The 22110-nt window shown below is 40.0% G+C and overlaps 1 protein-coding gene across 1 annotated transcript in view; it reads right to left on the reverse strand.

Moving 5' to 3' along the window:
• Positions 1-22110, reverse strand: part of ATRAID (all-trans retinoic acid induced differentiation factor) — a 42505-nt gene that overhangs the window by 17591 nt on the left and 2804 nt on the right. Inside the window, exons 2-3 of the mRNA XM_032959647.2 lie at positions 11053-11189; positions 9572-9643 (exon numbers count right to left, since the gene is read on the reverse strand). Coding sequence (XP_032815538.1) covers positions 9572-9643; positions 11053-11189 — 209 coding nt within the window. The remainder of the gene's footprint in view (positions 1-9571; positions 9644-11052; positions 11190-22110) is intronic.

A 22110-nucleotide genomic window follows, 5' to 3' on the forward strand; every position in this document is an offset into this window, starting at 1 on the left:
TGTTTATAATACTTGCTATTTACATCTCGTTTGTACAATTTTCTTTGGTAAATACCCTAAATGTAACATTATAATATAATTTACACAGACCTTAATGGATTTTAAATGCACAAACCAATGTATTCATTGTTAGAATAAAAATCACTTTAAATCGATGCGCTGTCACATGAATAGTGCATAAGTTTTGGATGATAAAAAAAGACGATTTACTTATGTAGAATGTGTTAAATATGTATTTCATCTTCGGACAAAAAATAAATCACTGGATACCACGTGAAACTGTTTTTGGCGGAAAAATAATTTGCCTAGATTGTCTTGAATTTCACTTCTGATTGGCAGGCCTGATTTTTCAGACTTTCCAGATGGATATAAAATGTGTCAAGCACATTCTGAGTACATGTGGTATGGCTGGCAATGAAAATTCTCATTAGGGCCTTGCAACACCATAGCCACACACAAGTAATGAACAATAAAGAAATCCACTGGATGGAGACGCCAACATTCTGAATACCCTGGCGCTCCCACCCAACACGAGACCACGATGCATCCAATATAGCGATGCCACAGCTATTGCCATTGCATCAACCCAAAAGTGGGTATCTCTACAGAAATAATTATAGCATGGTTATTGCCTGCATTGGCATTGAAATGAATTCTAAGAAAAAACACAAGTATTCCTGAATTCGTATTGCTATATATTTCAATGAGGCAATAACAATTCTCACAAAGAATGAAGAACATTACAGATGTAATCAGAAAGAGGAGATTGTGATGGTTAGTGCACATGTGCAGGGTGGAAGAAGGAAGGCAGGTTATCAAGACAAGAACTGGAGTGGCATCCAGAGGTCAGTGACCAATGGGAATACCTGAACCCAGATTCTGGGATACTCTAAGACTGGGCCATGGAGGGCGCATTATCAGCAGTGCAACAGCTGTGGATTTTTGGGAGAAGGAACGAAGCAGTGGCATCGAAGGCCATGGCCACGATGACCTCTCGATCTTCAAGGCACAGTCTGTCCAATTAGAAGTTTCTCCCTTTGGAAACGAGTGTTGTGTGGTTTTCATCTCCATTTAGTTGCACCCAATCCATGTTTATTTTTGATAACGAAATTAGCGATGAAAATATTTGTCAACAAAGTGTTTTTCATTTTAGTAATTCACGACTATGAGTGTATTAAAATAATCAAGTGTGACGATGACTACACCCGCCAAATACCAAAGGTGACTTCCCATGACCCGACAGAATTAACGAGTCTGCCTGATGAAGACGCAGACCGAGATAATGCACAGAGGACGACCAAAACTTATCATTGGATTTATGAGGATATAAACCGATTTACCGAGTTCACCGATTGGCTGACCTGTTAATATTGGAAGGGGGGGGGGGGGGTGGTGGATTGCATGCCCCTCACACCAACATTGATTAACTAACAGTGGACAGCTTTGACTGCTTTAGGGGACTTGAATAACGACTCAAGTAAAAACAAAAATCCGACTAAATTAACACCGCCCTGAGCCATTGGCAAAAAGCTGCCCATTTCCATGACAGGGGCCAATATCTTGAAAGAAACAAGCATTGTTGACTGCACACGCATTACACCAGCGCCAGTTTGTCAGCTGCGGGAGGGTTGTGGAGCCCACGTTGATCCCCAGCTACAATTTGAACTCATTACCTTCCAATTGTGATTTGGGATGTTCTAATAACCCACTGCCACCAGACAAATTACATACGCACAATTATTTGCAAATAAAATCCCGCGTGATGCTTTACAGTTACGTGAACGTGGTGGTTCTTCACCTTTACTGCACCCTTGCACCCCTTTGGTTCCCAATCGTAATTTTTATTACGTAAAAAAAATGCATAGGTTTCATGAAACAAAGAAGTTGTACTTACGTGCCCATTCTTAATTTGTCTTTTCGATTATTTACCTTCTAACAAAAAAAAATCTGCCCATGTTGCGCATCCCCAGAAAGGGCATCTTGCACCCCCCCCACGGGGTGCGTGCACCCCCCAGGTTAAGAGGCACTGGATTAATGCAAGTTATTTTATAGTCTCAAATGTTTGTTTACATCACAACATTTTCAATCAGCAGATTGTGCACACCCCCACTCCCCCCACCCTTGCACTTTCAAACACATTGAAAAGACTTTGTTGAAGATTTTTTTTTTTACCGAGCACCAATGGAGACAGCTGACTGAAGGCGCTATTTGCAGCAGGCGTGACTGGGGGGCTAGGACAACAGCTGGGAGTGAAAATGACAAATATGCAAATGTAGACGAAGGTGCAGCTGGCACACCCGGGGGTTAAAGCCATGGCCACGGAGAGGCTTACTCGGAAAGATTCATTGGAAGTGCACTAACGGATATACGATTTAAAAACAGGCAGCAAAGTGGGGCTTATAGCTGGTAAATATGCGCAAAGCAAAAGTCACATACAACAAGTTAGATTAACAATGGGAAGCATCTGTTAGGAGGCAAAGAACTGGCAAAATCTAGAGAATATGTATGCCACTGACAGTCACTGAGATCAAAATTATGAAATAGAGGCAGGTGAGAACAGGTTGGAGCACTTTTGGAATGCCAAACTTGATAACAAGAAGCATGAAGATGTTTTTTTTTATCAGTATATATTACCTGCAATGATACACAGTTCAGAAATATAAGACACTGACCAAAAACTTGGAGCAAAAGCAGAAAATTGCGTGCACAGAATGGAGAGATGTGTGCTCGTAATTGCGTGCTGGCTTGGGCAGTACCCTGCCGTGAACAACGTGCACAGTGGGTGTACACCCAGCCAACCACCACCAAAGATTCACACGGGCAAGCAGCGCTTTCCCGCAAGAAAGCATCGAGATCACAATAACAGGTTATTCACGTTGAACACAAGTGCGCGTGTGTTGGTGACGACGCTGCCAAAGAACACTTACACCGCAATTAAGATTGGAAGAGTTCACTGAAGTCAAACACTTAAATAATAAAAATCCCCCGTGTCATATTTCGCATTACCTTTAATTATGCCAAAATTTTCTACGTGCAGTACACTCCTAGCTGTTCTATTGTAGCAAATGCCAAATGGCAACATGACCTGGCCAGAATGAAGCCTCATCTTAAAAGATTACGATAAACCTCATTTAAATTGCACCACCACCTTGAGGCCAAGTCAACCTAGAGAAGGCTCAGTTTAGATACAGATGCCAATTAGCCATGCCCATAATGTGCACGGTCAGGCATCAAACACAGGTTGCTGAAATAGTATAGTGCGGTGTGCTAACCACAATAGCACCACTCCACCATACACACCTGTCATTCACCACCCGGTAGCGAGAGCATCACCACAGTGATTGTGCAATGCTCAATGCACTTTGTGAAAATATGCAATGATAATCACTGGCCGGCAGGAGGTCACGGGACACGCTCTAAAAAAAGTGTGGTTTGCACCGCTTGTGCTCCCCACTGCTCACTTCGCTGTGCTTCAGCCGCACGATCCTCTCTGCTCGCTGTGTCACTCCTTTGCCTCCTGCTAGTGATAAAAGAGCAACCGCCCCCGGCAGTGAGGGAGCTTCTTCCATGAGCTTCCTTACATTAAATGGAGCCTCGTGAAGTGGACGAACATACACGTGTAATGTAGCACTCAGAGACGGTCTTGTCCAGGTTATGTATATATATATTTATTGTCCATTCCGGTCCGCCCGACTCGATGGCATGCTAGCGCGCGGACGCGAGTTGACTATGTAGAGTGGGTAACTTTCTGTAACTGCTACACGGCGTCACCTACATAGCTGGCTGACAATATAGGAGCCGACCAAAGTAACAGCTACGGCGACGATAAATATAATCTAAATTTTGATTTAAAGCTTTCGTGACTGCAGTAATTCATATTCTTAGTTTTTTCGGTAAAGTCACGTTGAAGAGAAACAACAAAATAACAAAATATATATAAAACAATAAAAATTCTCACGACGTTTCGACCATAACTCAAACGGTCATCATCAGGTGTGTCGGTTTGCAAACCGACACACCTGATGATGACCGTATATAAAACAATAAAAATTCTCACGACGTTTCGACCATAACTCAAACGGTCATCATCAGGTGTGTCGGTTTGCAAACCGACACACCGACACACCTGATGATGACCGTTTGAGTTATGGTCGAAACGTCGTGAGAATTTTTATTGTTTTATATATATTTTGTTATTTTGTTGTTTCTCTTCAACGTGACTTTACCGAAAAAACTAAGAATATAAATATAATCTACTTAGGTCTACCTAGACAATAAGGCAACCCGCTCCCAGACGGTGAGGACGATCCACTTCCTGATGACGACATCGACGACGGTCCAACTTCGGATCCCCGCAGCAGCCCTGAGCCCTGCAAACGCGCCGCCTTTTATCCCCCCGCCGACTCAGCCACGCCCCTTTTCCACGAACTCTCTCTCTCACCTCATTTGGCCCTGTCTGTCCCTGTCTCTGCAATTATTAATTACGGCCACTAGGCCCCGTACTGTCCTTACACACATACAAACACACACACACACACAAATATCCACCAAAAAAAGTGATTAATATCCATTGCTAAACAATTTTCCTTGGCTTCAATAAGAGGTCATGAACTGCTTCGGAGCCTTCACAATTTCCAGAGAACGTCACAACATATGTGTCCCGCCGCACATTACTGGGATATACACCCCAATAAGGTCAGCCGCTATTTGAAAGCATTCTATTTCTCCGAAGGCCCATTAAAAAAACTCTACATGCCGGGCTGCGCCATTACCATCATCCTTCATTTCGCCTCGCCCATCAATTACTTGCGAATGCCGTGTGCCGGCAGCACAGTTAGAGCAGAATGACTCTCACAATGCTTTCTTTTTTTTTCCTTCCCCCTTTCTCGCACTACGTAGGATTCGAACAAAAAGGCGGCACAGGGATTCACGCGAGAACTTCAGAAGGAAGCATTTGATGGATGACGACTGAGCCAGCCATCCTTCTTTTGGGATAATTTCCTTCATGCCTTAGAATAAACCGATCCATAAAAAAGCTCACGCCCCTCGGTTTATGCCGGTGCTTTCATTTTTTAAAGTCTGATCCTTTCCACCAGTCACCCAGCCTAACTGGATTTCACGGACTTTCCAAGGCCATGAGTGAAAGGACATCATGAATGGAAACCCAACGAGATAAAATACGCAGTTTATTAGCATTTTTCATGACCGAGGTCAACAGTAAATAGTGATTTCTAATAGTTTACAGCCATTATCACACCTTATTGATCATGGGGGGTTGCTTGATCATACTTCACCACACTAGTCAGTGTGGGTTGTGAAGGCGAGCGGGGAGTCCCAGGCTTGGTGCATATATTATTCATCACCACTGCTGTCAGCCATAGCCGGGAATCCAACTCAGGTCGCGAAGTTCACACAAAATGCAGCGCACGAAGCACTGCACCACCGCTCCCACCCATAACATATCACACCAATCAATGAACACACACATCAAGTAATTTAACATTTAAGGAAGACAAACATTTTGTCTATCACAAAAATGACCAGGGGTGGGGGTGCTCATCTATGCGGTACCAAGCTTGTTGGAAATTTCAACATTCCTATGATCAGGGTCGGACCATCTATACAACTGTTGTTGACGTTGCATAAAGAAGTACACATGATCTACTGCAGGGGACGTAGAAATCGAGTGGGGCTTCGGACCTTCCAACTGTGAGTCGTGTCCTTGGCCACGCTGGCACTCGTGTCGATATGCTCAAGTACAAATGAGGAAAACAAATCGTAAAAGACGTTCGCTGCTCATAATGTACGTTTCATTTTTATTTTACTTACGATTAGCGTTACAAGTGTCTCCCTGTGCCGTAAACTGATCAACACTCAAAAGGCCACTGCCAAACTGTGGAAGAACATATTTGTAGTTTACAACAACTCAGGGTGCAAACTGTTTAATATAAACAAGCCACAAACTTTCATTATCTCAATGATACCTGCACATGTTGCTGCCCTTTGAGAGATCACGCAAATTATTCAACTGAATCACTAACTCCTTAAGATATCATGACCTGGGGCATCGTAGCGGGATATATCATAGAGGAGAGTTGGTGTTGAGGGTGGGGGGAATGGATGGGAATACTAATCTCTTTTTTTGCAGTGTTCACACTGCCTGACACGTAAATCTAGGACTACTAATTTTATTTTACCAGGTAAGGCCCAATGAGCTACATAGCTCTTTTTCAGAATCGACATGGCCAAAAATGATAGCTCAAAGTGGAGGCTTATCATTTGGAAATGTATAGCAGCCAAATACTCTAAACGCATGTTAATTCTAAATGTGGAGGGAAAAACTGGAAGACCCGGAGAAAAATCCATGCCACCACGAGGAGAACATGCAAACTCCAAATATACAGGCATTGGGGTTGGGATCAAACTCACGACCTCCTGCATAGCAGGAGAGGGAGATAACATCTCACCAAATGTAACATCTTCACCTCTGGCATTTATAGTACTAAAAAATGTGTTGGCTGTGTGATTGCCAAAGGGACTTTGTCCAACACGACTTCACGCATTGGCATTTCAAAACATTGCACATTCCTTTGCCAAATAATGCACAACATTCCTCAAACCTCCATCCCAAAGATTCTGCATCAGGCTTCAGGAGGCACAAACACAGTAGAAGGGTGTAAATAAAAGAGAAAAAAAACCCTGTAATCAATGAAACACTGCCTCAAAAACATTTCGTGCATACAAGGAGTCCTTGCTTAACGTCATCATTGCGTTCATGCAGTGAGACTTCAAGCGGAACGATGTAAAGTGAACCTATTTTCCCCATAAGATATAAAGTAACATCGAAGGTAATGTTCAAATGTACATTTTTACCAGACCAAAACGCAGTTATAACGTTGAATTACTGCAACTTAATATAAAAGAAATACGTATACATTTAAATAAATATTAATATAAAGAAATATTCATTTCAATAAGATAATGCTTACTACCAATTCTACCGATATCAAACACTTGCTGGCCATTTTTGTCTCATGGTTCAGAAGGAGTGTACCACAATAGCAAGATGAAACGATATCCAAATGTCGGTCCACACAATAATATGGCAAAGAATGAGATGGGGTTCAAGGGATGCTGGGACCTCGTCACATTGTGCTATGCGCGGCTACGCTCTGCGCCTCACAAAACGGTTCCCCCGTTGCTCGCGGCGATGATGTAAAAGTGAACGTCGTGACGTTATAAAGGAATATATTTCCGATTGTATTGGCGACGGTATAAGGAAACAACGTTGATTGAATCGACGTTAAGTGAGGACTCTCTATATATTCAATTAAAAGCAGGGCACACTGCTCTATTTCAACATGTAAGTCTTTGTCGAGGTTTTTGTTGTGTAAAAGCTGCTTCCTTGCACTTTTGGACCAGGGCCTCCCCACGCCGTGTGGGTCACGTGGGTTATTTTTTTGTTGTTATCATACTTCTCCACGCTGGTCAGAGGTGGCAGCAAATAATCCCAACAAAGCAATAGATTTTTTTTCCTGCACTGCTCTCTGCTGACCAGTACGTAGCACAGCCTTGCAGCAGCCTTTGTCAACCTAGAATGCATTGTACCAAGCACTACCCAGGCTCAACACCGATTAATCACAAAATAATCCTCTATACTTATCCGTGTGCACGAATCAGGAGCTGTTTGTCTACCCACTGCTGGACGAGGGCCTCCCCACATCTTGCAGGTCTTGAGGCTTATTTGGGTATACAACCAACCGTACTTCACCATAGCGGTCAGAGCACGATGGTGAAGACGTACTGCCCTCTACTGCCCACAATACCGATTACACTTCTCCAGAGATGCCCCATGTTGTAACCGCAACCCTCAAGAGCAAATGGTTATAAAAGCACATGGCATGCCTGATTAACGCGTACGTAAATAAGTGCAATCCCCTCCCGCCCACCTCCCGAAGATGTTTAGACTGAATGATCCAAATGAAAGCAAATCACCAAAGACCCGAAGAATAGCATGTGAAATGTCTAAAGCTGTCTTTGCCTGGCAACCTTGGTTAATAATTAAGAAGAAAGGCACAGCATCTTAATAAAGGGAAATTCGGCATACCTATACAATTGAATAAATGTAAATGCATGACATGGGTTGACAAGAAGCAGAACTGATGACCGGACCAAGATCACAGCACACGCACTCTACTTGAGAATATAATTTTAGATGGAACCTGGGGATTGATGGCCAGGACCTCAACCTTGCTTGGTCAAAATGCAAATATTAACAGATACAGTAACATGGGTATTTTTCCCACCACTAATTTTTTTGTTCTTTGAATGCAATATAGATCTTCTCCTGCAAAAAAAAAACACGCCTGGTCACGAATGGAATAGTACTTTTATATTTGGGATGTGATGGGATGGAATTTGGCTCTGGTAGATGATAATCAACATGAATCTGTCATTAATCATGATTCTACACTCAATTTACAAAAGCCATTTTCCCATCATCAATCTGTCATCTCCTTGTTTTTCTGCTCATGATTATCAGCCAAACACCAATCCATTGCTGGATGAAGGCCCTCCCCAAGCTGTCGCCATCTCTCAAGGTCCTGTGATGTTATAATCAACCTCGCACTCCACACGAGCCAATTTCATCGCTCCATCTCCATAGCAGATGTCCTCTCGCGCATGTTCACGCCCTTGGCCGCCGCTCCGTCATTAGTCTCAATCAACAACCCAGCCCCACTTTTACGAACAATTATAATGTCTTTTTAAGCAGCGTATGTATTAACATGTTCTTTTACGTCTCTGCAACCGCTGTTATATTTGGTCATTACTTCAACCTTCCTCTCCTCATCAATCTGTCTACTCCTTGCCTCTCTGCTAATGGTGCCCTTGCGTTTCGTTGGTCTCCAGAGCCATGATCCCACCTCCAATTGCCAGGACACGGTCACCACGCTTGGCCGACTTCTTGCATCCGCACTGCGGGCAGCCGCCACGCTGCAGGACTGAACATCGCTCATCTCTCCTCTCGAGCCCAAGAGGGGAGTCACCATGGAGGGATCGATGGGTGACACTCAGGTCGGCTGAACTGTCAAGACCCTGACCCTGATTACCCAGGTGAAGAGCCAACATCATGAATTACTCTGTCATCACTGCAGGAAGGGACATATCTCTTTTTTTCTATCCTCACAGAGCATGGCGTGGAACTCTCTTCTAATATGAACCGACTCAATTCAATCGTGTACAATATTAAATTACAAGCTGTCTTAGTGACTTGTGGGTAACGATTAAAAAGCATATATCCAGGCAATGGTGTTTCACTAACTAAAAAGCATAATAAAGTATAATTAAGTCCAGCAGCCTAACAGCCTTTTGGATCAATGTTTCCCAGGCGCATTTGTTTACACCAGCAAACTCTTCTTCAGTTGACATTCCGGATTCTCACCAGAAATTCGAGACGTGTGTCAATTCTCACTTCGCATCCACACTCCAGTTCCTCTGTTACCGGTGCTGTGTATTAAAAATCATACGGCCTCTGCTTAGCAACGTCAATGATAAAAGCGCATGCACTTACATCACTTCAGCTTTGGATGCATTATCCAGTAGTCCTTCCACAGTCGTGATTTGACAGAAGCTGAGGTCCAGCCTGGAAATAATGAAATGGCAATAATTATACGGAAACGATGATAACATTCACTGTCCACCCCAACTTTACATCCAAATCGCATAACTTAGAGCCACAAACTAGCAACAGAGACGATGCTATAAGATGAAGAAAACAGACCGACAGAATAATCACAGAGAATCACTCTCTAGGCAATACTCTCAAATTGGTCTCCGATGGATTCTTGAGATAAAAATATTAAAAATAATGGTCTCTTAATTGGGTAATTAGATGTGCCTTGCGGTTTGTTACCTAAAATCATCATTTGAAATATGATTACAGTGCGATTTTCAAACAAAAGACAAACAGGTTTCTGGTGAATTATTTTGCCGATAAGATAACAAAGGTATTCATATTTTAACACATTTCTTTTGCGTTTTTTCTTTTTCCAAAAATGTTATCCCAATGGTACCATTGGGTGTCACATCATAAAATGAAGTATTCATTCGGACCTCTCGCAGCAAGTGGATATCACAGAGCTACCTCCGAGATCCTTTGAAGTAATCTGTGGTCCACACGGTATGCGGAAGCACTTTCTCACCTGCACCGCTTGAGAGTAATGTTTGAACCCATGACCAGGGATCCGGCAACCAAAATAACAAGAGCCATTTTTTTCGAATTCGGTTAAAAAGCTCAATATTTCAAGAGCCGCAATGCACTGTGGTGAATACGAGACGGTGGTGGTTAATAAATAACGTCATGAAGCAGCAGTCCTAAAACAGCCGCATTAGGCTCTGGAGCCTGAGGTTGCAGACCCCCGTCCATGACAGTCAAACCGACATTTTTTTTTCTGAGCTGGAATCTATCCAAAATAAGTATAGAAGCAAATGCAATGTGATGGGGTTCTTTTGTGTCCAGTCATTGGTGACCGGGCTGAGACCAACTCGCTACACTTGAGAAGCCGGTCTAATCGCTTCGCACCCAGAATCCCAGTCACGCCAGATCAGCGCTCTGATGTCTGAACCATCCAGCCAACACTGCTATGAGCTCAGTATAGCATGTTCTCCGATAACGTGGTAGTTGCTTTCCTGAAGAAAAACGTGTTATGGAAAAATTGCGTTATAATATATATAATATAGGGTAAAGCACAGTCCGCGATATCACATGAGGCGTATGCAGGCTGAACAACGACTGAAGTGCGTGGGTCGCATCTAGAAGCATCCAGCAGCATCCCGCCGTGTGACGCTACGCCGAGGCAGCCGTACAACTGCTTATTCCTACTCGCGCGACGTAGTGCCGTTCACTCCATCACGTTATAGCAATTCGCATCTGCATTATAAAAAAAAAAACGTGTTCCCGAATACATTCATCGCGTTATATCCAATTCGCATTATGAAAACGTGCGCTACAGGAAAACATACTGTATTAAACATTGACAGCCACGGACTCACCCCAAGACGGTGTCATGGATGTCCCCGGCGCTCAAGCAGCACCGTCCGCTGAGTCTGCGCGCCAGCGTGGCGTTACAGAACCCAACCACGGCCGAGGACGTGGCCCTCCCGGGGCACCTCGTGCACACGGCGAGCGTCTGGACCGACACAAATAACAGAACACAATTTTGCATCAACTCAACGTTTATCTCTTTATTAAATGTTTTAATCGCAGTCTAGTTTTGTACGTGCGGTTTCGAAAAAAATAATGGTAGTATGGGTTCATAATAAAGGTGTTTGGGTTGGATCGCGTTATTTATAAATGTGTCGTTAACCGTCCATCACCCGACACGGCCAATCAGCAAAAAAGTGTCACGTTGACAAAAGACAAATAGTTCACTACTTTAGCCCACCGGTGTGTTGAAGAGTGAATCCACAACATTTACAGTTTGAGTACGACGTTTCGCTGGTAATTACATCCAGCATCATCAGGCAATTCGCTTCTTGCCAACGAAAACCTACCCACATCAACCAAGACATCAACAATGTACCGCACTGCCAACTAGAGTCCCCATCCCCCATCTGGGATCGCGCTGTCATCATCCTAGGATCTCACCCAGATCCGGAATAATGTTGTCGAACAGAGTATCGCAACGTGGACATCCAGAATAAATGCTGAATCCGTGACCCAAACATCGCACACCTCCTGGCTTTGAGATTCATCGACAGGCCGCTGCGCTGATCCCCTTCATGAATTGAGCGTTCGGACAAGAGATGCACTGAGCTAATGGTCGTGACATCATTGCAGTGGACGGGTACCGACTTAAGGTCTGTTACGTGCCCCCCAATTAACAGACTCCAACATGACACGGTTGGGTTTATCCTGGATTCATGAGTTTTCACCTGGGTGAACGGTTTCTCACCTGGTCAACTTTTATTCTCACCCGACTAAATGGGTTCTCAACAAAGCTCACATGCTTGAATAATTGCTCAACAAATCACTTGGGTTCCCGGTAAACACGCTCACGTTGGGCCAGCGCTGGCATTAAGTTAGATCCGTCATGATCAAGCTGCCAAACTTTGGCCTAGCGTTGTAAAACAGCTCGTGCTGAACGCATGCTTCTGATAATAGCACCGGGTACTCGTGTCCAAACCGTTAATTCTCTTTTTGCTTTTGGCAATATTTTTGGGAGCTAAGTGCCAATGTGAAGAGCTCTGCTAGCTACGAGGGTCTTCAGGAGAGAGTTTGTGTAGTTTTGCTATTCATGCATTGAAATAGAGAAGACTACAGTGGTTTACAATATGGTGCATAGTTTGGGTTACATGGTCACACTGTGGCTTGCCAAAACGGCGTGGGGAGGACCTTACTCAGTGGTGGATTGACGATAGGGAACAGTGTTTTGCTCATCAGCTGACACCCTCTTCCAGCAGCATGCTCTGTAATCCACATGCTTACTGGTACCAATATGAAGGCCCGATACATGGACAAATTAAAATAGAATGCAACAATTGAATTTGGCCATGAGTAGATGTAACTGCTCGGGGACGAAAGCAGGTCGATGTGAAATAAACGTGTGCTTGAAAAAGGTTTCAGCTTAAAAGAAACTCGGCTCAATCCATTTCAAACAACTTCTCCTTTCACATGACAGAAGGGAAAAGCTAACGTTTTGAAACGTGTTATAGTTGAATGCTAAGTTATTTCAAGGAGACGGTAGACGCTGTACGGATTGCAGCGACAACGCCAGGATGTGCGTTCGTCGGTGAATCATTTGACGGTTCTGACTTCACCACAATCGCAGTACGGCAATTATTTGATCATCCATTTGCGGAAGGTGCACGCGCATCGCCCATGCTGCGTTCGAGTGCGGTTTAAGCGAGGTCCACAACCCCTAGCACAATACAGAAATACACGGTTATTTGACGGACCATACATATCATATTAGGCAATGAATCTGCTTAGTTGACTGCCCTTTATTATTTTTTGGGAGTCACAGCTGCCTCAGTTTTTACACATAACCTCAGGACAGCCTGAAGGAACGCGTATAAGCAGAGAGCGCAGCTCACCGCAGCTCAAGCCATTATCATCATACACGACATGCATGTAACCATTCACCACATAGTGTGCAGTTGGATGGATTGTTAAGTTTCAGGATTGTGATTCAATTCAGTTCTTCATTTGCATTATCTCATTTGTACTGTTATTTTGTTTGGTCAGTCTCAATTGTCCAGTTTAGTTTGCTTTATTATCTGAAATGTAAACATTTGCAGGTGAACTGAAAATGTTTGCATCAGGACAGCAGGTCTCAACCTGTGGGGCATGCAACCCAACGACCCCTAGAAAGGTTATTATGAGATAGGGAGTAGAGGTTGTGGTATGGGGAAAGTGCAGGAAAAATTGTGTAGGTTTATGTGTGGGGAAAGTCAATGCCAAATTGTGATCTCTCTGTATTGAGGTCATAATAAAATTATAAATATTGAAGTGGTGGCAGGTGGGTGGCATGGAGACAAAGTGGTCTTCGTTGACATGCCACTACACCAAAAAGGTTTAGAACCAGCGTTTTAGAGTAAAACAGTTAAATAAAAATGTGCAGTTAATTTGTAAACCCATTTCCATAACATATAAATGTGACCGAGGTTTTGCACTAGCTTCTCATGAACCTCAAAGACCTCCTCCATCCCGGCAGCAGCCTAGCACGCAGCCAGTGGCCCACAAGCTTCATTGAAGCCCGCAACCTCCTTCAGCACGTACGTCACCAACAAACTTGCCACCACGCCATGGCCCCGAACCCCCCAACTCATCCTACTACATTGCAATCCTTTTATTCTTGCCGATGCTGCCGAAGGATGTCTTCGCCCTAATCCAAACTATTTACGTCTGGTCGTCTCCTATGAACACCCTCACAAGTTCCCTATTCAAACAGTGTTCCACAGAACTCTCCAGAATTCTCGCCAATCTCACCAATGCCTCTTGCACAGTTGGCCATTTCCAATCCTCCTACAAAATCGGTCTAGTAACCCCGCTTGAGAAACCAGGAACTGTTGTTTTAGTCATCATGCGGCAATATATTGAAAAATATTGTTAGCTTTTTTATGTTTCTGACTTTTTTTACGAGACTATACTTTATAAAACAGAGGTATTGCCATTAAGCAGCAAATACAGGGTAAACAATGGCAAGCTTTGCTATAAATAATGCAAATAACTTTATGTATATATAAGGGAAATTTGTGAATGCGTGTCTGTTAAAAATGTTTAGCATACTTCCCAACATGCAACAAACTTGAAATTTGGCATTTGGGTAGCTTCCAGCAGACTGTACACAATGCAAAAAATATACAAATAGACTTTTGTATTTTGGGGGGGGGGGGTGGGGGGCGCAATAATGCATGTAATATTCTGTACAGCAAGTGAATGGTGACGTCGCATCTGTGATGTCACCCACATGCGGCAGCGTCACGCAGTGTGCCTGCTGACGTCATGCACCCCCCCACCCTCCACATAGGCCGTGTATTAATCCAAGACAAAAATCCAAGTCTCGGGCGAAGCCGGGTAGTAAAGCTAGCTAAATATATAACAAATACTAATTTATAATGGATACTTTTCCTAAATTTGAAAGTACTCAAATGTAACGCTCATGAGAAATGGCGGAAATTAATAACTTTAAAAAAGACCTCCGACACAATAGTCCAACAGACAATTCTCTTCCCCGTTTCACACACGGAGTCTCATTTTTGCTTAACACATCATAGGGTGTCTGCCCCCTGTCGGAGAAGCAGGTTTTCAGGTTTAGCGAGATGTTGGTGTCGGCCCTGTCACCGATGACTGCACAACAAGATAAAGGCTGACAAAGCCTGGATCTGCTGACAAAAGTAAATCATTAACCACCCTTACCAGATCAGTCTCGGTGCTATGCGCTGGTCTGAACGCCGATTGAAAGTGGTCAAATAGATAGTTTGAGGACATGTGCTGATGTAAAGTAGTGACGTCCGCTCGGTCCAGAATCGTAGACAAATACGGTAGGTGAGATATTGGGCGATCATTTTCTGTAGTAAGCTCTGGCTCAAGAGCCGGCTTTTTAAAATTGGGGTGACCGCAGCTTTCTTAAAAATGTCCAGAGCTGTGCGGGTTTCAGAGGAACCTGTTGAGAAGACTGACGATGAACGGCCTCAGTATAAGAGAATTGTCCCATTACAGCCTAGAAGGGAAGGGATCCAGTGAACAGCCGGTAGGTCGAGAGACCGCAAATATCGAGATGAGTTCCGCAGCTGAAATTGCGGGAAACTCAGTCAACAATGTGGCCTCGAACTGAGCCAGAGGCAAGGAGGAAAGAGAGGGAACAGAGGGAAGAAACAGTATTTGGACTGGACAATTGAATATTTATCGGGAAAAAACTGTTTTGGATATTTCGTACAGAAATCAGCAGATGATTTCTTACTCAAAAGTTGACTGATACATGAAAATAAGGTTTGTTACCACTGTTTGCAATGCGACCAGCAATGTAGGTGGATTTAGCCAAGGCAATGTCGTTGATGCATCGACAATCAGAATCAGAAGATTTATTTATAGTGAAGCAATGCGATCAGCTATGAGGCTCTTTTTAACAAATGTTCAGTATGGGCGGGTAAGAACGTTACAACTAAACAATCCATAAACACGATGGGTGCAAACTAAAGCAAAGGTAAACAAATCACTTAAATAAATGTACAAATAAAACAAAAATAATTATTTTTTTCTTACCCAGGTAAAGCCCACTGAGCTATATATAGATTATTTTCAGACACGACCTGGACACAAATGATAGCTCAACGAAGTGGATTAGCACCGTGGAAATGTATAGCAGCCCCAAACACCATGAACGCACCTTGATTCTAAATGTGGAGGGGCAAAACCCGGAGGACCTGGAGAAAAATCCACGTGACCACGGGTCGGGATCGAACCCACGACCTCCTGTACACCTGGCGAGATAATTGCCATTCCTCTGATGAACGGGGCACAGACTACAGTGGTTTACAAAGTGCCACAGTTTGGATTGCATGGCCACAATCGCACTACCGTGGCTTGTATCTTCAATTGTTTCATTTCTCAAGATGGTGCGCACCGGGCCTGTTGATATTCCGATGGATATTGATGTGGAATCCCGGAATAGATTCCAATAATCTACCTGTTGAGTTGCTGAATCGATTCTATTTTGGTACCAATTGGGGTCACTCACCCCACGATAGATGCCCAAATCTTTTCATCGAAATTGAACATTTACTTATTTTATTAATTCGAGTCTGATGTCAACGTCAGGTATCACAACAAATTCAGAACCTTCGGCTCGCTTTAATAACTTATTTATTGAAATTGTCCATGCTGTATTAATCCGGCAATAATATATTTTAATACTCTTCGGTTCTATTTTTGTTATTTTATTTTCACCTACGTGACTTTACCCAATAGAACCAAAGAGTATGGATCCTAGCAGTCACGAAAGCTTTAAATCTAGAATATATTTGAAAGCTAAATGCTCTGTAAGACCTGTTCAGTTGAAATCGAAATCCGAATCGATTCCGTCAAATTCTAGATTTAGGATCGACTCTGGAATCGAAAGCACAGGGTGGTCCAGATGTTTCATGACCCCCAATTTAACTATGTAAAACTTAACATTTGCTAAAGAAAGGTTTATTTAAACCAGAAGTTAATATGCTGTCCAAGCCAGGAGGCGGTTGCGATATTCATGAGCTCGAATGAGCATTGCTGTTGTTTATTCTGGTTAGCATACGTGTTAAACTGGTTTCACTCTGTTCGCACAGCAGCGTTGTCCTGCCCGCATCTGGGTGAGATCCGATCCTAGGATTTGGTGGTGGCGGCGGTGGTTAAGCGGTGCGCTATCGCAGAGATTACGGGACTCGAGTCGACTCGTTTGAGAGACCTTTGGGGTTGACGAGTTAAGGTGATTGTCGGTGGTTAAGGGGCCGTCAAGAAATGACGTCACGCGAGATTTTGAACGATTTTTGAACCTCCCCCTCGTCAGCCCCTGTGATCACTGTTACGTTGCAATGATGGCTTTATTTTTTGGTGATTTCGAAAAGTTTTTTTTTTAGTTTGGACATGTTTGTTTTGTTGTAGTACGGCGTTAGACTGATGGCCTTAATCTAAGTATTTTTTGTGGTTGTTGTTGTTTGACTTGAATCCCACTGGGATTTTTTTGCACACAGCGTTGGTGTACGGTGCTTTTTTTCAGGAATATTTTGATGTTTTTTTTCATGGATTTTCTGTTTGCACAGTCAACACTTAGTCACTTTAAGATGTTTTTCTTGTTCGTGTTTTTAGTTTTGTTTGTTTGTTGTGGTTGCACCCGATTCAAGAGCCGAATGGCTCACAGGGCTATACCAAAATAAATAAACTGAAAACTGAAACAAAACTAAACACGGCGTCACAAAAAGTCAGGCCCCCCCCCCCCTCAAATATGACGTCACAAATCTCTGCCCCCCAAAAAAATATATATATAACACATGCTTCAAATCGCTTTAAACTATTGCCATTGTAGTGCGTATTTAATGTGGCGCTGCACTCTGATGTTGTAGGCGAAAACATTTATTTAAAAAGTCTATTTAATTAAGTAGAACGCGTGTTGTCTATATTTATTTAAAGTTGCGCATTTTGATGTGACGTCACATTTCTCAAACCCCCCCCCCCCTCCCTTGTCACACATCGTCACAAATGTCTGACCGCCCCCGACCCCCTAGGTGCGTGACGTCATTTATGGACGGCCCCTAAGAACCCCGCGTACCCCCAACACCGTGTCAACTGCCTCGCAGTTCGCCGCGTGTTTGCGGATTTGGTGGCAGAATGTTCGCCCCGGGGGGCGGTGTGGATTGGTGTCAAAGTGACGACGTTCCGGTTCACCAGCCACATTTTGCTATGCAGATGCGCGCTCACGGCTCCCCACACCATCCCGACCACCAGGCCACGTCACCGCGGCGCTTGTGCCAGGCTAGGTGCACTCTGAGGCCACGCGAATTAGTCGGGGAGAGATCCCCCGAGCAGGGCCGCAACAAACGGCCGATGAATTTCGATTTAAAGCATTCGTGACTGCAGGGATTCATATTCTTGGTTCTTTCGGTAAAGTCACGTAGAAGGGAAATAATAAAAAATAAACAATAACATTCTCTAGTGTGAACTTTATTGTTTAATTTGTATTAATTTCCTTCTACGTGACTTAATAAAAATTAAACAATAACATTCTCTAGTGTGAACTTTATTGTTTAATTTGTATTATTTTCCTTCTACGTGACTTAATAAAAATAAAACAATAACATTCTCTAGTGAGAACTTTATTGTTTAATGTGTATTATTTCCCTTCTACGTGACTTAATAAAAATAAAATTCTCTAGTTAGAACTTTATTGTTTAATTTGTATTATTTCCCTTCTACGTGACTTAATAAAAATAAAACAATAAAATTCTCCAGTGAGAACTTTATTGTTTAATTTGTATTATTTTCCTTCTACGTGACTTAATGAAAAATAAAACAATAACATTCTCTAGTGAGAACTTTATTGTTTAATTTGTATTATTTCCCTTCTACGTGACTTAATAAAAATAAAACAATAAAATTCTCTAGTGAGAACTTTATTGTTTAATTTGTATTATTTCCTTCTACGTGACTTAATAAAAATACAATTCTCTAGTTAGAACTTTATTGTTTACTTTGTATTATTTCCCTTCTACGTGACTTAATAAAAATAAAACAATAAAATTCTCTAGTGAGAACTTTATTGTTTAATGTGTATTATTTCCTTCTACGTGACTTAATAAAAATAAAATTCTCTAGTTAGAACTTTATTGTTTACTTTGTATTATTTCCCTTCTACGTGACTTAATAAAAATAAAACAATAAAATTCTCTAGTGAGAACTTTATTGTTTAATGTGTATTATTTCCTTCTACGTGACTTAATAAAAATAAAATTCTCTAGTTAGAACTTTATTGTTTACTTTGTATTATTTCCCTTCTACGTGACTTAATAAAAATAAAACAATAAAATTCTCTAGTGAGAACTTTATTGTTTAATGTGTATTATTTCCTTCTACGTGACTTAATAAAAATAAAATTCTCTAGTTAGAACTTTATTGTTTACTTTGTATTATTTCCCTTCTACGTACGTGACTTAATAAAAATAAAACAATAAAATTCTCTAGTGAGAACTTTATTGTTTAATGTGTATTATTTCCTTCTACGTGACTTAATAAAAATAAAACAATAAAATTCTCTAGTGAGAACTTTATTGTTTAATGTGTATTATTTCCTTCTACGTGACTTAATAAAAATAAAATTCTCTAGTTAGAACTTTATTGTTTACTTTGTATTATTTCCCTTCTACGTGACTTAATAAAAATAAAACAATAAAATTCTCTAGTGAGAACTTTATTGTTTAATGTGTATTATTTCCTTCTACGTGACTTAATAAAAATAAAATTCTCTAGTTAGAACTTTATTGTTTACTTTGTATTATTTCCCTTCTACGTGACTTAATAAAAATAAAACAATAAAATTCTCTAGTGAGAACTTTATTGTTTAATGTGTATTATTTCCTTCTACGTGACTTAATAAAAATAAAATTCTCTAGTTAGAACTTTATTGTTTACTTTGTATTATTTCCCTTCTACGTACGTGACTTAATAAAAATAAAACAATAAAATTCTCCAGTGAGAACTTTATTGTTTAATGTGTATTATTTCCTTCTACGTGACTTAATAAAAATAAAATTCTCTAGTGAGAACTTTATTGTTTAATGTGTATTATTTCCCTTCTACGTGACTTAATAAAAATAAAATTCTCTAGTTAGAACTTTATTGTTTAATTTGTATTATTTCCCTTCTACGTGACTTAATAAAAATAAAACAATAAAATTCTCCAGTGAGAACTTTATTGTTTAATTTGTATTATTTTCCTTCTACGTGACTTAATGAAAAATAAAACAATAACATTCTCTAGTGAGAACTTTATTGTTTAATTTGTATTATTTCCCTTCTACGTGACTTAATAAAAATAAAACAATAAAATTCTCTAGTGAGAACTTTATTGTTTAATTTGTATTATTTCCTTCTACGTGACTTAATAAAAATAAAATTCTCTAGTTAGAACTTTATTGTTTACTTTGTATTATTTCCCTTCTACGTGACTTAATAAAAATAAAACAATAAAATTCTCTAGTGAGAACTTTATTGTTTAATGTGTATTATTTCCTTCTACGTGACTTAATAAAAATAAAACAATAAAATTCTCTAGTGAGAACTTTATTGTTTAATGTGTATTATTTCCTTCTACGTGACTTAATAAAAATAAAATTCTCTAGTTAGAACTTTATTGTTTACTTTGTATTATTTCCCTTCTACGTGACTTAATAAAAATAAAACAATAAAATTCTCTAGTGAGAACTTTATTGTTTAATGTGTATTATTTCCTTCTACGTGACTTAATAAAAATAAAATTCTCTAGTTAGAACTTTATTGTTTACTTTGTATTATTTCCCTTCTACGTACGTGACTTAATAAAAATAAAACAATAACATTCTCTAGTGAGAACTTTATTGTTTAATGTATATTATTTCCCTTCTACGTGACTTAATAAAAATAAAACAATAAAATTCTCTAGTGAGAACTTTATTGTTTAATGTGTATTATTTCCTTCTACGTGACTTAATAAAAATAAAATTCTCTAGTTAGAACTTTATTGTTTACTTTGTATTATTTCCCTTCTACGTGACTTAATAAAAATAAAACAATAAAATTCTCTAGTGAGAACTTTATTGTTTAATGTGTATTATTTCCTTCTACGTGACTTAATAAAAATAAAATTCTCTAGTTAGAACTTTATTGTTTACTTTGTATTATTTCCCTTCTACGTGACTTAATAAAAATAAAACAATAAAATTCTCTAGTGAGAACTTTATTGTTTAATGTGTATTATTTCCTTCTACGTGACTTAATAAAAATAAAATTCTCTAGTTAGAACTTTATTGTTTACTTTGTATTATTTCCCTTCTACGTGACTTAATAAAAATAAAACAATAAAATTCTCTAGTGAGAACTTTATTGTTTAATGTGTATTATTTCCTTCTACGTGACTTAATAAAAATAAAATTCTCTAGTTAGAACTTTATTGTTTACTTTGTATTATTTCCCTTCTACGTGACTTAATAAAAATAAAACAATAAAATTCTCTAGTGAGAACTTTATTGTTTAATGTGTATTATTTCCTTCTACGTGACTTAATAAAAATAAAATTCTCTAGTTAGAACTTTATTGTTTACTTTGTATTATTTCCCTTCTACGTACGTGACTTAATAAAAATAAAACAATAACATTCTCTAGTGAGAACTTTATTGTTTAATGTATATTATTTCCCTTCTACGTGACTTAATAAAAATAAAACAATAAAATTCTCTAGTGAGAACTTTATTGTTTAATGTGTATTATTTCCTTCTACGTGACTTAATAAAAATAAAATTCTCTAGTTAGAACTTTATTGTTTACTTTGTATTATTTCCCTTCTACGTGACTTAATAAAAATAAAACAATAAAATTCTCTAGTGAGAACTTTATTGTTTAATGTGTATTATTTCCTTCTACGTGACTTAATAAAAATAAAATTCTCTAGTTAGAACTTTATTGTTTACTTTGTATTATTTCCCTTCTACGTGACTTAATAAAAATAAAACAATAAAATTCTCTAGTGAGAACTTTATTGTTTAATGTGTATTATTTCCTTCTACGTGACTTAATAAAAATAAAATTCTCTAGTTAGAACTTTATTGTTTACTTTGTATTATTTCCCTTCTACGTGACTTAATAAAAATAAAACAATAAAATTCTCTAGTGAGAACTTTATTGTTTAATGTGTATTATTTCCTTCTACGTGACTTAATAAAAATAAAATTCTCTAGTTAGAACTTTATTGTTTACTTTGTATTATTTCCCTTCTACGTACGTGACTTAATAAAAATAAAACAATAAAATTCTCTAGTGAGAACTTTATTGTTTAATGTGTATTATTTCCCTTCTACGTGACTTAATAAAAATAAAACAATAAAATT

Source organism: Petromyzon marinus, chromosome 23 (assembly GCF_048934315.1).
Source record: "Petromyzon marinus isolate PM22_M1 ecotype Great Lakes invasive population chromosome 23, UKy_Petmar_22M1.pri1.0, whole genome shotgun sequence".
Lineage (NCBI taxonomy): Eukaryota > Metazoa > Chordata > Hyperoartia > Petromyzontiformes > Petromyzontidae > Petromyzon > Petromyzon marinus.